This window comes from Silurus meridionalis, chromosome 19, assembly GCF_014805685.1.
Source record: "Silurus meridionalis isolate SWU-2019-XX chromosome 19, ASM1480568v1, whole genome shotgun sequence".
Classification (NCBI taxonomy): domain Eukaryota; kingdom Metazoa; phylum Chordata; class Actinopteri; order Siluriformes; family Siluridae; genus Silurus; species Silurus meridionalis.
In genome coordinates, this window is record NC_060902.1 from 15,091,387 (window position 1) to 15,106,032 (window position 14,646).

At 34.7% G+C, this 14,646-nt stretch overlaps 1 protein-coding gene across 2 annotated transcripts; it reads left to right on the forward strand.

Moving 5' to 3' along the window:
* The first annotated feature begins 6,079 nt into the window (after window positions 1-6,079).
* On the forward strand, window positions 6,080-14,473 carry LOC124402533 (inter-alpha-trypsin inhibitor heavy chain H3-like). 2 transcript variants are annotated; one of them, XM_046875628.1, is made up of 21 exons: window positions 6,081-6,272; window positions 7,001-7,024; window positions 7,263-7,417; window positions 7,643-7,747; window positions 7,990-8,152; window positions 8,239-8,349; window positions 8,852-8,980; window positions 9,070-9,186; window positions 9,269-9,437; window positions 9,537-9,662; window positions 10,533-10,714; window positions 10,831-11,016; window positions 11,094-11,233; window positions 11,330-11,490; window positions 11,694-11,720; window positions 11,798-11,878; window positions 11,963-12,094; window positions 12,179-12,380; window positions 12,494-12,666; window positions 13,871-13,982; window positions 14,118-14,473. In XM_046875628.1, the coding sequence occupies exons 1-21, from the start codon at window positions 6,147-6,149 to the stop codon at window positions 14,254-14,256; spliced, it is 2,760 nt and encodes a 919-aa protein (XP_046731584.1). In that variant the 5' UTR covers window positions 6,081-6,146; the 3' UTR covers window positions 14,257-14,473. The 2 variants fall into 2 exon arrangements, with proteins under 2 accessions (XP_046731585.1, XP_046731584.1); XM_046875629.1 differs by lacking the exon at window positions 7,001-7,024 and having other exon boundaries at window positions 6,080-6,272.
* The last annotated feature ends 173 nt before the right edge of the window (window positions 14,474-14,646 follow it).

Below are 14,646 nucleotides of genomic sequence, written 5' to 3' on the forward strand. Positions count from 1 at the left end.
ACAAAAACAAAAACACAATAAAGTATGTTGCCAGGTGATAATGTGTTTGTTGAGGTTACACATGTCCCAGGAATTTGTTGTGGTTAGAGCTGGAGCTCGAACACTGTTTACTATGACACTAATGTGTAATAAACAATGATAAATATGTTGTGAGAATCTTCAGCGCCAGAAAATAAGAGCAGATGATTCGAATAGGAGCATTGGATTTGTCCTAAACCAGAGAACGAGTGGCAAAATATAATGTGTGATTCGAGCTATTTATTTTATATGCAGAAAGAATAAATTCTTCATGAATTTTGTCAGAATTTGAATCTCCTCATTAATTTCAAACTGGATTCCACATCCTAGGAACACAAATACACACGTCACTTTGTCGTCACCGAAGACCGAAATCGTCCGGGTTCTAGAAGGAATGATTATCATGTTAAAAATTCTCCTTTTTTGATTAGACTGATATGCTGCGAAATGAGCACATGGCCAAATCTGTGTTTCTGTTCTCTAGAGGATTTTATCTCATTTATTTTTAAGACAGGTGAAGTAAATTTCGTTTCCTTACTTAGACTTCAGCAACAGTTTAATGAACTGTATACAAAACTCTCCATTTGTGTCCTTTTAGTGCACATAATACACATCTGCTCCTCTCAGCACATTCTATATCATTCTGCACATTTATTCTGTAGTATTAGTCTTTTTAATCATTCTATGTGTTTAGCCTGAATGTATTCATTATGTATCCTAAAGTATTTATATAATTATGTGTGTATTTATACTGTGTATAAACTTTTATACAGTTGTACATTTCTGGTATTGTAAATTATTATATCCCACATTCTCCACACATATTGTGCCTTACACACAACCTGCACTTATATAACTTCTCATATATGTTTATATACAGGTTTCGATTTATTCTTAATGTACTTACTGAGCTCCTGCACATTTTCACTGCCATAGCGTTTACATTTATTTGCTGTACATTTATTCACATATATCACATCTATCTATCTATCTATCTATCTATCTATCTATCTATCTATCTATCTATCTATCTATCTATCTATCTATCCATCTATCCATCTATCCATCTATCTATGTCTATAAATCTTGCATTTTAAACATGTTTACCGCCAAAAAAAAAAAAAAAGGTTGAAAGGTTTGTTTTCGTTTATTTTATTTTCTAAACCATAATTTCTGCAAATTGCACACCATAAAGCTTTTTAAAAGGAACAGCTATAGTGATGGAAGATAAATTGTTTTGTCACCTGCAACATCCACAAAAAAGCTATATAGTTAATGAGGTCAAATATTAATGAAAGGACACTAAAAATATACACAAGCACAGAGAACAATGTATAATTTTTATGTATACTATTGTGCATAAACAGTAGTGTAACTGAATACCAGTTATTTTAATTAAAATACACCACAATAAAGTAAGTGTGTGTGTGTGTGTGTGTGTGTGTGTGTGTGTGTGTGTGTGTGGTGGTGGTGGTGGGGAACAATATTTTTTTCAAAGACCTTTTATTATCCATGGTATTTAAATGCTGTTCAATAAGAATGCAATCCATTCACTAACTTTATAAACTTTGAAGCAAAAAGACAAAAATGGTGGAGGAATTACACCAAAACGGGTACACGATAATTTTCTAATTACAAAACAAAGGTTCTAAGAATGAAATACTTATTAATTAATAAACAAAAATCGAATCTCCTAAACTTTGAAATGCAATTTTGTTTAATCTTCAAATCTGTGTTTACTTTGAAATACAGTTTTTTTTATAAGTGAAATAGTAATTGACTTTTTTTTTTTTTTTTTTTTTTGAGAACCGAGCTCAGTTCTTTTTAATTAAGTTTTGACGCCACCTAGTGGATAATAGCACTAGGCGGTTATTGTAGCTTTACCCCCATCTTGTGGTCAAATAATGCAACTACGCCGATTTTCTAAATAAAAAGTCACAAGTATTCAACGCTTCGACAGCTATCAGTTTAGCATACAGTTTAGCATGCTGTTTAGCAAACTTTTATTTATGGCTGCTTTTAGCGTCTTTATCCCTAGAATATGTGTATTTTATATTGCACAAGGTGTACAGATAGACACAAAAGACTTGGATGAGCCAAAAAAGTCTTTGTGACTGATTATTACAGCACTTAATGACATATTTTACAATGAACAATATTTGACAATGTTTCAAGCCTTGTTAGTGTCACTACCTGCCCATCAGTGGTTCTATGGTGGTCCCTTTCCATTGATGAATTGCGTAGAGGGAGGCTACTAAATTGTGCAGTCTTTCTTAATAAGTTCACATTAAACCTTTAACACATAATCAAGCTTTTATTAATTTAACAATTTATTTACGGTTGCTTTTTTTTTACCCTGTAATGTCCTGTGTATTTGTTTTGGTTGATTATAACATGTCATACAGAAGATTTTAGACATCAACTATGACAATTAGAGGTAAGGTAAGTTTATGCATATGTGTTTTTGCATTTATATCATTTTAAAAACACTGCCAGTTGAATGTTTTCTAACAGTTTTACAATTACCTGTGAAATAATTGCAGCATGTAAAACTGTCATGGCAATAAAATTGAGAAACCCCAACAAGAAACCACACACACATCCACCTCATTGTACCTATATCTGCACACTGAGAGAGACATGTGTTATTAGTTATTAGGTCTCAGTCAGAGCAGCCCGAGGGTCCCTGTGAAGCCTCCGACTCAAATCCAGCTCAACTCCTGAACTTCCGACACGATCCGGGTCAACACGCTTGCCCTCGGCCCACGGGGACACACGCCATAGCTGTTTAATCACGGCTAAAAAAGGGCCAGGCACCCCAACAAGATCTCATTCACACTTTCTCTCTTTTACACATACACACATCACACACTCAAGTGCAGATGAGAGAATGACTGAGTTACTGTTTAAATATATTCAAATTTCCCACACGTCCTGAAATAGCACTAATGTACACCAACACGGAAACTAATTCACGTGACACGACACACACTGTGAACTCCAGAGGGTGGGACATAAGTGGAAAATGAGTCATGTTATTCTTTGTAATTGTCTGGTTTGTTACTATGACATCCCTATGAACACGTGTTCATGTGATATTTTTAAAGCACAAGCGTGAGAATCCATAACAAAAACTGAAGGATCTGCCAGGAAGAACTGGCAAAAAGTTCAGCATCCAGATCCAAATTTTGAAAAATTCGCAGCTGCACTTGCAGCCAAAATACTGACTCACAGAGGATGGAAACTTCTGCAAACACCAAACTGATATTTTCTTGTGTTATTAATTAGGGCTTTACAACCTCAAATATTTTGCAGCATCAAATGTCAGATGTGTAAAATTCCCAGTGAAGCTTATTTCTGTTCTAAGTTGTAATGTGAAGGAGTTTAAGGGTGGGGTAACTATTATATATGCATGCACATATTTCATGTACATTTAATAACTATAACACATACATGCTATGCCCAGAATGCCAGACTCCATATTCCCTGTCCTGTACTCTAAATGTAATTTATATTTTTAACATTTTTTAATATTTTTATTGTTTGCAAGTGCAGAGATGAGAAAATATTTGGATGAGCACAGGACAGTCTTGGATTATTGCACAGTTTCTGTTTAAGTTATTTCCCAATAGTAGACTAATCTAGAAGGAAAACGGAGCTCTTTCTGATTTTGTCTTCATTCTAGCTACTGATAAACAACCTGCCCCGTTAAATCATAATACAAAATTAAGCAATCTTTTTTATTATTTCTGACCACAGCAGTGCTCTGGGATGGAGATTCAAGTTTCATTAGCTGTTTCGCATTCAAGCATTTAACCCATGCACACCACATTTTAGATAAAAAAAAAATTCAACATTAAAAAATCTGAACTCTTCTCAATTTTTTTCCTAGAGCGTTTTTTTCCTTATAAAACTGCAAACTCCATAAAGCACTCTTTAGCTTGAAAAAGGATATTATCATTATGATTTTCAGAAAGTTCTGCTTGTTTAAACTCTTTAGAAACCAAAGAAGCAAGAATTATAATATTATTTGGTTTTAGCAATAAAATCTTTATATGTTTGTCCTTAACAAAACAAACACAACAATTTCAGTGCTAGATATGAAGACTGATAGCTCAATATTGCTCAAGTTGACAGTAATATATTCTATAAAAGTTTTGTTTAAAGATGAAATCTGTCAACAGGGTAAGGAAGGGTGCAGGAAAGGAAACAAAACTGAGGCTTTAATGAAAGTTTAAACTTTATTTACTTCTTTCTGTGTTTGCCAAAATATCCAATGGATTTAAAGAGAAATAACGCAGAATAGGTGGGGCTGAAGAATTCGGAAATTTGGGAGATTTTCCTCATTTAGGGCAATAAATATATATATATTTTCAAATGACTTCATAGGTGACTTCAGTCCTGTTAAAGAGGGAGGAGTGGGCAAAGACAAACACAAACACACACACACACACACACACCCTAGCAAGGCTGAGATCAAGCCAAAATGCCATAGTTGCACAACCCACACAGGCAGACCTATTGATTTCTGCCTTCTCCTTCTCGGAAGCTGAATATAAAGTGAAACTGCCTGGAATGAAACTTTTTTTATTTTTTTGATAAATAAGCTGATGTTAAAGTTGTTCAGGCGAAGCAAAATACATAGCAAATTCTGTGCAGGGTGTGTACACATCCTTGTGAGTCAGTGATTACGTGAACGTAACAAAAAAGGCTCTGTTTTGTTCATGAAACAGAAACCAATTGCCAAGTCTGACGTATCTTTGTTAGTCTTTTAACCATGCACCATGCATTTAGATGATTATGGAGTCGACATTAGAAGCATTACGACAGCGCATATAAAAAACATCTTGAGTATGTCTGGATTACAGCAGCACCAATCGGGAGACAAAATTGGTTTGCTTGATGCAATTTAATAGTTCGGCTTCCGCTATTGTAGAACAGTTGTAATGGCCTTGATGAAGGCAGAAGAAGGTGTGGCCTAATGTTTGAAGGTACAAATTGTACAAAAGTCATTTAGACAATTATACATATAGTGGCTCTATATCATTTCAAGATAAAGAAAAGGACATAAGTCGTTGTATTAATATGAGATAATCAACTTTTAACTGCATTTTAAAACTAATTATTTTGGAGCACAACAGCACCCCCCTGTGGGCGAAATACAAACAGGAATGCTGGGTCTGATTTCTTTCTAACCCAGACTGTAGATTCCTGCAGCATTGTCTGATTAAGTGTCATTTGATTACAAAGAGTAAGATATTTTATCTCCATTCATCATTTTTGGCCAAGGAGGCAAATTCAGTTTCAGGTGTAATTAATGAACGAATGAACAAAAAAGGATTTCACAAAATGTCTTCAGAGGAGAAATTTAAACACAACATTTACAATCAAAGTGACAAAAATGACAGAACTGTAAGTTTAATGGTTTTCTTTGGTTTGAAGGAATGAGGTACAAACAACATTTTCAGTGTTTGGTATTCAGAGGAAACAGGGCATGAAGCCAGTAGGACATTACACATAAATAAAAAGGGTGTGGGGATTTTTGTGACCGGATGAGCCTTGTATTATATAATAGTGAGTTTTATTTATCAAGCAATTCATAAACTCTTAATCTAATACTACTGATAATATAGTAACATTATAATTTGTATATGAAATTTCCTGTATGTACTGATTGATTTTTGTATTTGATTCATGATAAATCTACTCAAATGCAATCTTTGTATTTATATGAAAGTATACGAAGAAGAAACTTTTCTGCATGACTGCACCATTTAAACATGTTTTATCTGCTCTGCAGCACTTGAGGGGTCAGGGGGTGGGGTGGTGTGTGTAAATAATTATTGTTTTAAGAGTATTGACAGTATTAGTCTCGAATCGTAGTATCTTGTCTATTTGTGAAGAATCAAGAATGATTCAAGGAACGAGCACTTTACAAAGCTAAGAGAACACTTCAGATACAGCCTTATAAGTCCTCATGTTCCACTGGCAAAACTCCGGCAACTAAACACTGCCTTATTCATTTCACTTTCTCACCCTCCCTCGTTCACTCACACACACACAAACACACTCATTTAAAAGCTCTTGCAGTCAGGACTAAAATTCAGAGCTGAGCTCAAGGGTTCATCATGGCTACGGTGTGGATTGGGCTGCTGGTGTGTGCTTGCGTCTGCCTGAGGGTTACAGCACAGCTGCCAGGATTTCCCGTGCTTCTTCATCATGAGGAGGATGAGGATGAGCAGCCAAAGGAAGAGGTGGGATTTTATTTGCAGTTTGTGCAGGCTTACTAAAGGACTAAAGGCTGTGTGTGTGTGTGTGTGTGTGTGTGTGTGTGTGTGTGTGTGTGTGTGTGTGTGTGTGTGTGTGTTATATAACTCGGCAAATACTCTACGTATCATCATTTGACTGTGTTCAACACAGTTTTTGTTCCGTTACTCGTCTACAGTATGTGTAATCATCACAGCACAAAACACATTTCCTGTTTTTATTATTTACACTAGTTTTTTACAGTTATTGAGTTTTAGATCAACTTTTTCTTTTCAGATGAGCAGTTTGTTAGACTTAACACTAATAACAATGACAGCTATATACTAATCTCCATGATTAGATCCATGATGTGATTATTGCTTTCTTTCATGTTTTATAGTCATGAGCTGCACTGGGCTGGACTGCATTGTACAAAATAATAAATAAATTAAAAGAGACAATAAAAAATAAACAATTAAAAGGAAAAATGTAACAAATCCAGTAAAAGTTTTTTTGATATTCGATTTTTTCATTTATATTTTAATTTTTATTACATTTTTTATGTGAATCATTTCTAATATTATTAACATATGATTTTTTTATGCATGAGTCCATAATCAATGAGGTGTTATGAAATGTTTTTTAAAAATGATTCCTAAAAAAATCATGACCGTGAATTGAATAAAAAATACTCTGCAAAAATATTAATATATTTATTAAAATTTTATTCTCACAGACGCCAAAGCCTGGAAGTCATGAGGTAAAAAATTATCAGTTGCCATATTTTTCTGAAAACTAGAAAATGTTTATTAGACCTCTCTGAAACACATACTATCTAAAATTATTTACTAACCCTGACTCTTTTCTCTGTTGGACAGAAAAGCATATTTATTGGTGGTCAATCAACACTAATATTTTGTGTTTACTATTTCATGCATAATTTGGTTAAACAGCTAAAATGGTTACCCAAAATGTGGCTGATTTTCTTGGCACTTCAGATCGAGATGCAGTATATGAAGATAGACTGCAAGGTGGCGTCTCGATTTGCTCACACAATCATGACATCAACAGCCCTGAACAAAGCCAACACCTCACAGGAAGTCTTCTTCGAGGTGGAGTTACCCAAGACGGCCTTCATCACCAACTTCAGCATGTCAGAGTGCTTTTTTATAACTGCCCATACAGTTCATCTTTTCCCAACAAATGAATCATAAATGAGTCATAGAAAAAATGACTCACAATTTTACAGTAGAGGTCACTGCTGCAAATCCAGTCCTCAGAGATGTTGCATGTTTCTTTTTAAGGATTAAACATATGGTTAAATACAGACAGATGTTTTGAATGCATAATCAATATTTTGTGCATTCTGTTTTTTTAGGGAGATTGAAGGAAAGACGTATGTAGGAGAGGTTAAAGGGAAAGAGAAAGCCAAGAAGGAGTATGAGACTGCAGTGTCTTCTGGGCATACAGCTGGACTGGTAAAGTAAGTATAGCACATATAATGACTTTCTAATGAATATGGAAATTTGCATTACATCATTATTTTTCTTAACGCTTTGAGACATTGTTTGTTTTTTTTATGCATTTGCCAACATTAGTAAACAGTTTAAAATGTTTTCTAATTACAATATGTTCTTGAAAACAAGAACTGATTCATGCTTCCACTTTGCATACCTTTAGGCAAAAAGCACATTATTGTGTGGGTTTGTTTTGGTTGTTTTCCAGAGCTTCAGGAAGAAAAATGGAGAAGTTTTCAGTCTCTGTGAACGTTGCAGCCAACAGCAGTGTCACTTTCACACTTACCTACGAGGAGCTCCTTCAGCGGCGGCTTGGAAAATACGAACTCATGATCCGAGTCAAACCCAAACAGCTGGTCCAGCACTTTGAGGTGGCGTAGTAATCAGTATTTCCTGTCTTTTTTTTTCCACTTGAATTGATTTTCAGTGTGTTAAATATTTACATTCACACCCACAGATTGCTGCTTCCATTTATGAGCCCCAGGGCATTTCATTTCTGGACACCAATGCCACATTTATCACCAATGAGCTCCTCCCACTAGTGGAGAAAACAGTCACTGATAAAAAGGTGAGACCGTTAGTTTTCTAGTTTACACTGTATGCAATGTAAAATGGCAAAAACAATGATAACAGCTGCATGGGGGTTTTATTATTCCTGTCAGTTTGTTAGAAAACCTATAAATTATGCTATTTACAATAAATGACACATATTTCATACATATCATATATTAAAATATGCTGAAATATGTCTCGAAATTGCAATATGATATTTTTTGTTAATATTAGCCACTTTTAATCATAGTCCATGTTACTTTTGAATGAAAAAGTTCTCCAAATACTCCTGAAATACTGATACTGAGTAAAAAAGGCCATATTGGAAAGTCACAAAATATAGTAGATGTTTACAGCGGAATACTGCACCTTAAAATAAAGGATCTAATGTTTAGTAACGTATTCTTTCTATAATTTTATATTATACACAATCCATTGTGTAATTGACACTGTGGATTTATGTGTATTAAAAAGGACTTATTTCTAGCAACATCTTATTCCATGATCTTCTTCTCCAGGCCCATGTGTCCTTCTCCCCAACTTTGGACCAACAAAGGAAATGCCCAGACTGTGATGGGACACTGATAGATGGGGATTTCATCATCACTTATGACGTCAATCGTGAACAGGATTTGGGCAATTTTCAGGTCCAACCTCAAAGGCATTTCAATAAAAACATTTCAGGATCTATGTATTTGAAACTCTTTCTAACACTAAATCAATGTTTTGGTTTCAGATAGTCAATGGGTACTTTGTACACTTCTTTGCGCCACCTGATTTGCAACAATTGCCAAAGAATGTAGTGTTTGTAATAGACAGGAGTGGGTCTATGGAGGGCAAAAAAATTCAACAGGTGTGTTAACTTAAACTCAAAAACATACATTATAAGCATTGTTACAGAACTATGGACAGTTTATTTGTTGCTTTTGTTGTAGACCAGAGAAGCACTCATCACCATTCTAGATGACCTATATGAAGAAGACCACTTTGGGCTGATCATATTTGACGATGAGATAGAAAGATGGAGACCGTCACTGAGCAAAGCTACAAAAGAAAATATAAAAGAAGCAAAGAAATATGTCAAAAGTATAAGAGCACGGCATAGTAAGTGTTTGTAAAAGCATGATTATTGTGGAAGAATTTAACAAACTCATCATCCTAAAGATCACCTTACAAATGCTATGAATGCACCTTTTTTTATAGTGACCGATATCAATGGAGCTGTTTTAAATGCGGTTGACATGCTCAATACAGCCAAAAGAAACAATTCCCTGCCAGACAACAGCCCCTCCATGATCATTCTACTGACTGACGGCGACCCAACTGCTGGTACGTTTGGTCCAGAGATGCTTTAAAAACATGAAATGAAATACTATTATAAAACCATCAACTATGAAGCTTCAAGGCTTGAAGCAGAAGTTCCCAGATTTGGTTCCCAGAAGAAAAATAATATTTAAAAGAATTACACAATTTACATTTTAAAATTGTTTCAAGCTTCACTTAATGGAAAACTGTTTTTTCTTACATGGTGGCTGCTATAAGCAGACTTTTACTCACCAGCTGCTCAATGTTTAGTTAAAGTAAATAAAAGTTAGTCACATTATCAAGAAAAAAATCATCGGTTCTGAGGACACTGACACTGGAGACTCCTCAAAGTAAACATCACCCTAAAAAAGATTTACCAACAATATTTTCTCTAGATTGTGTAGAAAGATTATTGCACAAGTTCTTTATTAATTAGTGGTAACTACAGAAACAATAAGATATTAAAATCAGCACTTGCTTGTCCTTTAGTTGTTGCTCAAGAAATTAAGCAGCACCTTCTTTCAAATTTTGATTTGCAGCAGAGAAAATAATGTTACTATTAAATGAAAATTAATATTGCTCTTTGTCATTGCTGTGAAATCTGGATGTTGTGCGCTTAATTTGCACGGACAAATTCGTGAAAGCAAAATGCATTCCATTTCCATCTGGCCCAAATACCATCACGATCTGAATCTCACTGTTAGAACACAGACACTACTCAACCTTAATAAGGCCAAATCTCCATTAAGATTTGGACCAAGACAAAAATTCAAATCCTTATATTGGTTACATCATTTATGGCCCACAATACACTTGTCATTGACATCAGTATAACCATATTTGGCTTGTTATTTTCTACAGCACCATCTAAATACTGCATTTTTTTATATTCAGGTGAGACAAATACAGCTATGATTAAAAAAAATGTCCGTAATGCTACTGATGGAAACATAAGCCTTTTCTGCTTGGGCTTTGGATATGATGTACACTATGGTTTTCTGGATGTGTTGGCCAAGCAGAATAACGGTTTGGCTCGGAGAATCTATGAAGCCTCAGATGCTGTACTGCAGCTGCAGGTACGTAAATTGGCACGTCCACATTATATTTTGGTTTTTTTTTATAAAAAAGTTATTAGATGTTAGTTAGAGCCAGAACTTTGATCTTGACTATGGCCTGCACTATCCATTCAAAGGGGTTTTATAAAGAGGTGGCTAGTCCACTCCTTTTAGAAGTGAACCTGCATTATCCAGACAGCATTAAGAATTCCATAACCACCAACCATTTCAAGCAGTTCTTTGGGGGCTCTGAGATTGTAGTCGCCGGCCAATTGAACGACACTCAAGCGGACACGCTTCTTGTTGAGGTGTCTGCCCAAATGGTGAGTATATCAGAAATACCTTCTATATTTAAAAAGATGTCATCAATATGCTCACATTTATTTTTGTTTTAATTTAGCTGGATAGAACTTTTACAATTCAGGGCCAAGCAAATGCTGAAGAATCGTCTGATATGTTCCCTGAACAAGAGTACATCTTTGGAGACTTCATTGAACATCTCTGGGCATATCTGACTATCCAACAACTCTTGAACAAACAGTATGTCGGATATCGTATGGTTTGTTTTCGTTTTTTTTGTAATGTAACATTACCTTTAAGTTGCACTAATCTGTGGTTAAATTAATGCCCTGATAGGGACGTGTGTTCACCCGAAGAATGCGAGAATGTCACCGCTGAAGCACTGGACCTCTCGCTAAAGTACAACTTTGTCACCCCTCTCACCTCCATGGTGGTCATTAAGCCGGAAACTAACGGGGCCTCAGAAGATACGTTAATAGCTGACAAATTGACAGAAGGTATGACTAAAATCTCATTATTTCTCCAGACTATTGAACATTTTTCACCCCCAAAAGTGAACCCCATATCTGTACTTGTTTTTAAAACCCATAGCCTGCCCAATCAGAATAACATTAATATACGATTGCAAAAACATGCAACATGAATCCATATAAGTGTCAATGCTGAACTGACAGCATGTGTCTGCTAATTTCCTTCATAGACGAGCGGTTGGATTTTGCAGGACAAGGTAACAATTTGCTTTCTTATTAGTTAACGGTTAAAAGAACTATCCTCCTAAGCACCACTAATCATTTCTACTTCTAGTTTCCAGCCCCATGTTATATAGTTCACGTGTTCACAGTTCACTTTTAAGTAGTGGACTTGTTGGAGCGAAAAGTCATAAAGGTGAGAAAATGTGATCATAAAGATAGATTTTATTTTGTTTAATGAACAAATTAAGAAATAAACCATTTTTTTCCTTTGGTGAAGCTCTAATAGCTATGGCAGTTGATGGAGATCCACACTTCATTATTGAGCTGCCTGATCGGAATAATAATCTGTGTTTCAATACCGATGATAAACCAGGCACTATCTTCAACCTTGTGAAAGATCCAGATTCAGGTAAATGTGGGCTTTACAAAGTCTTCTTTGCAAGTGTGCTTTAACAGTGATCACATTCTGTTTATGTTGATTTACAATCCACAGGATTGGTGGTCAATGGAAAAACCATTGGCGACAAGAAGGTGAAGCCTGGAAGCAAGCAGCACACTTACTTCGGCCAATTTGGAATTGTTCATGAGAAATTCAGTATCAAATTAATGGTGACAACAGAAAAGATTATAATATATAAGCAGGACAAAGAAGAACATCTACACTGGTCAGAAGCATCTAATGTTAAAGATTTAAAGTGAGTAAAATGACCTGATATTTAATTTATAATGAATGCATTTCCTCAACATGATTAGATCAAAAAATAACTTTGACCTGGGGAAAAAAAAACTCACCTTCTCTCCTCTCTAGCATGGAGCTTCAAATAGTTAAAGATCACAGCTTAACAGTAACCCTGAAGGATACAATCAAGTTCACCATCATGTTGCACAAAGTGTGGAAGCTGCATCCCTACCATCGAGACTACCTGGGCTTTTACACGCTGGACAGCCACCTTCTTTCAAAAAAAGTCCATGGTCTACTCGGTAAATTTACTAAAATTTCACTTTTTTTTCACTTTAGCAAAACCCACCATTTTCAAATAAATGATCATAGAAATGCAAAAGTAAAGAAAAAATGGAAATTCACCAGGGATGAGTGATGGCATTTTATTGGAAGTTAACTAGAAAAAATTGGGAAATTCATACATGCCCGGTAACGCTTTTCTTGCCAGCTAGCTTGCCAGATATTCGCTGTATTTTTACAGGATTACTACCATAAACATTTACATGACAGTACTGATATCACACTGTATATTCAACTTTAATGTCATTTTACAGCATCGACTACACTTTAAACATTACCTATACTGTAATTATTGCTTTTTATACTGTACTCCTAGATTTCATTTCGCTTTAAATAATTAAACAGCTTATTGTAACAAAAAGAAAAAATGATAAACATGCATTTTAAATCTTCTTTTTTCAAGAAAAGAGTTGAAAATGTTTGCCTATTATGGACATGTAAATTAAATCAGCCGTAATCATTTATAAAAAAAAAGTGCAATAAAAGGTGTTAAGACTGTTGAACTTTCTAGCCAATGTTAGTGGTGTTCATTCGTTGTAATTCATAGTTGTTTTTAGCTCACTAAAATAATAAAAAAATGCGACTGTGATTTGTTTTTATGGTTGCAGATATTTATAAGACAGTGCATTAATAGAATGACGTTTAAACTAGCAATTATTTATTAATTTTCTCAAAGGCAAAGGTTAATTTATCCTCTTCACAGGCAAACAAACTCTGAAAAACTTCCAACAAATGTACTCTTTCTTAACACAGCTGTTTCTGTATAATCCTGAATTAGAAGTCTCTGCTCCAATCATTAGAGATATTAAAATTAGCTGGAAACATGAATTCAGAAATTGTATAAATGTATTAAATTCTTTAGAAATTGGCTTTGACAATGTAATGTTATTTCTTTGTTTTATATTTACAATGACAATTTTTTTAGTAATTCTAAAAAATCAAATTTTATTGTGTTCGACAATCAGTACATTAAAAAACAGCTACAATTGCAGAGAGACAAATTCTATGAAACCTTCAGTTAATCAAAATTTTTTCCAAGTTACAGTCATACTGTTTTTGTATTTAAAAAAAAAGTGCTGATCACAGCACTAAAAGGATTATTATTTTTATCTATTGAATTATATATGTAATTGTGATTTATATTTATTTAATATGTTCTAACAGGACAGTTTTTCCATGGTATAACATTTGAAGTGAGTGATGTCTTTCAAGGGAAAGATCCTGACAAACCAGATGCCCACATGCTTGTGAAAGGCCACAGTCTCACAGTGACCAAGTAAATCATTTTTAAAAAGCATGTGCCAAAAGAACATACTTTATATCTTCTTTTATGAACAGGTGAAGTCCTTTAAATGCACAGGTGGAGTGCGTGGTTGAGTGAGTTAATTAACTGTGTGCTGTGTGATTCCAGGGGCTGGCAGAGAGACTTCAGAATGGATGTGGAGAAAGGAGAAAATGTGCCCTGTTGGTTTATTCATAATAACGGCATGGGGCTTATCGATGGAGTCCTAGAAGACTATGTGGTCTCCAGCCTCTTTACAACTGTTTGAGAGGGAAAAGGGACTTCAGAAGACCTGACTGAACTGTAGACATGTTTTCATTTTATTACTAAAAGTATGACATTTTTTTATAAAGAGAAAACCTGATCATGAGTCATTATAACAGAAATCTTTGTAACAAACAAATTAGAGGACTTTGACTTTGTACACATTTGCTTCTGACAATAAACTTTTATGGGATTGCTCAAGTTGCTGTCCATTTAATCGATTTTGTGTGTGTGTGTGTTTAATTATGATTAATTTAGTCAATTCAAATTATTTAAAATGAATTTGTCAAAAGATTATAAAATGGTTAATGAAAAAAGAAAGCCAAAGCTAGCAGAAAAATGAAATAGAAATGGAAAAATATCAGTAGTTCACTCATCGAACAAACTGTAAAAA